At 32.1% G+C, this 971-nt stretch overlaps 1 protein-coding gene across 1 annotated transcript in view; it reads left to right on the plus strand.

Annotated features, from left to right (window-relative positions):
* LOC119588680 (protein SCO1 homolog, mitochondrial-like) overlaps positions 1 to 660 on the plus strand; it is a gene marked incomplete in the record, with an annotated part of 9,100 nt that extends 8,440 nt beyond the window's left edge. Inside the window, 1 exon segment of the mRNA XM_037937315.1 lies at positions 256 to 660. Coding sequence (XP_037793243.1) covers positions 256 to 420 — 165 coding nt within the window.
* Between the last annotated feature and the right edge of the window lie 311 nt (positions 661 to 971).

The following is a 971-nucleotide window of genomic DNA, read 5'->3' on the forward strand; positions in this document are numbered from 1 at the left end:
AGCGGTGCTGTGGAAAATTCAATTTTGATATTTCACTTGATTTTTCTTTAAAGTTTTGACATGAAGATATTATTAGGAGTCTTTTGTAATTTCATTAGATTATCAAATAACAATGACAGATATTATTAGAGTTGCATTTTAAAAGGAGATTGAAAAGTGATCAAAGGATATTAATATATTTAAAAATACTTTACAAAAATCATTTCAATCAATACTTAGTCTGTTTGACCTAAACTAAGCTTTTCTTTACAACAGGTGGACCACACCATCATCATTTACCTCATAAATCCTGATGGAGAGTTTGTTGACTATTATGGCCAGAACAAAACAGCAGATCAGGTGGTAGCAAGTGTGGTGTTCAACATGAAGAAGTTTGAGGAAATAAGCAAAAAAAAGAGTTTATTTGGTGGCCTTATTTAATATTTTGTAGAATTTATGGTGTGTTTTTGGCATTCCTACATTTCCATATAAAGGAGAATTTGACATGAACCTTGCCAATGAAGTCACAATGTTCTAGAATCCTTATCCTTCAACATTTTATCAATCATCAATTGTGTGTGGATAATTCATTGTATATATTCATTAATCATCAGTGCTTTGGTGATCCCTAAGGTCATTAGGGATTGATGTAAGTTTTGTATTAAATCAATGTTGAATGTAGTTGATTTTATAGTTCCTTTAATATAATGAATGATTGACAGTTTTAGTTCTCATATTGCTTTTCCATTTGGGTGGGGGGAGCAACTTTTCTTGCTTTGTCCAATAGCTAAAGAGGTACATTTCTCAACTTCCTCTCTCTGTTGCTGTTCTGTCAAGGAAATAACTAACAACTTGATGGTACAGCATTAATTTTGAATGATTGTAAATCGAGAAGAAAAAGCAATGCAACTACTGTAGTCTGGACCTCCCTAATACACTGAAGAGTAGGAAGTTATGTACTTAAGTGATTTTATCAGCAGTGGGGTTAATCA

The sequence above is a fragment of the Penaeus monodon genome, chromosome 24, assembly GCF_015228065.2.
Source record: "Penaeus monodon isolate SGIC_2016 chromosome 24, NSTDA_Pmon_1, whole genome shotgun sequence".
Taxonomy (NCBI): domain Eukaryota; kingdom Metazoa; phylum Arthropoda; class Malacostraca; order Decapoda; family Penaeidae; genus Penaeus; species Penaeus monodon.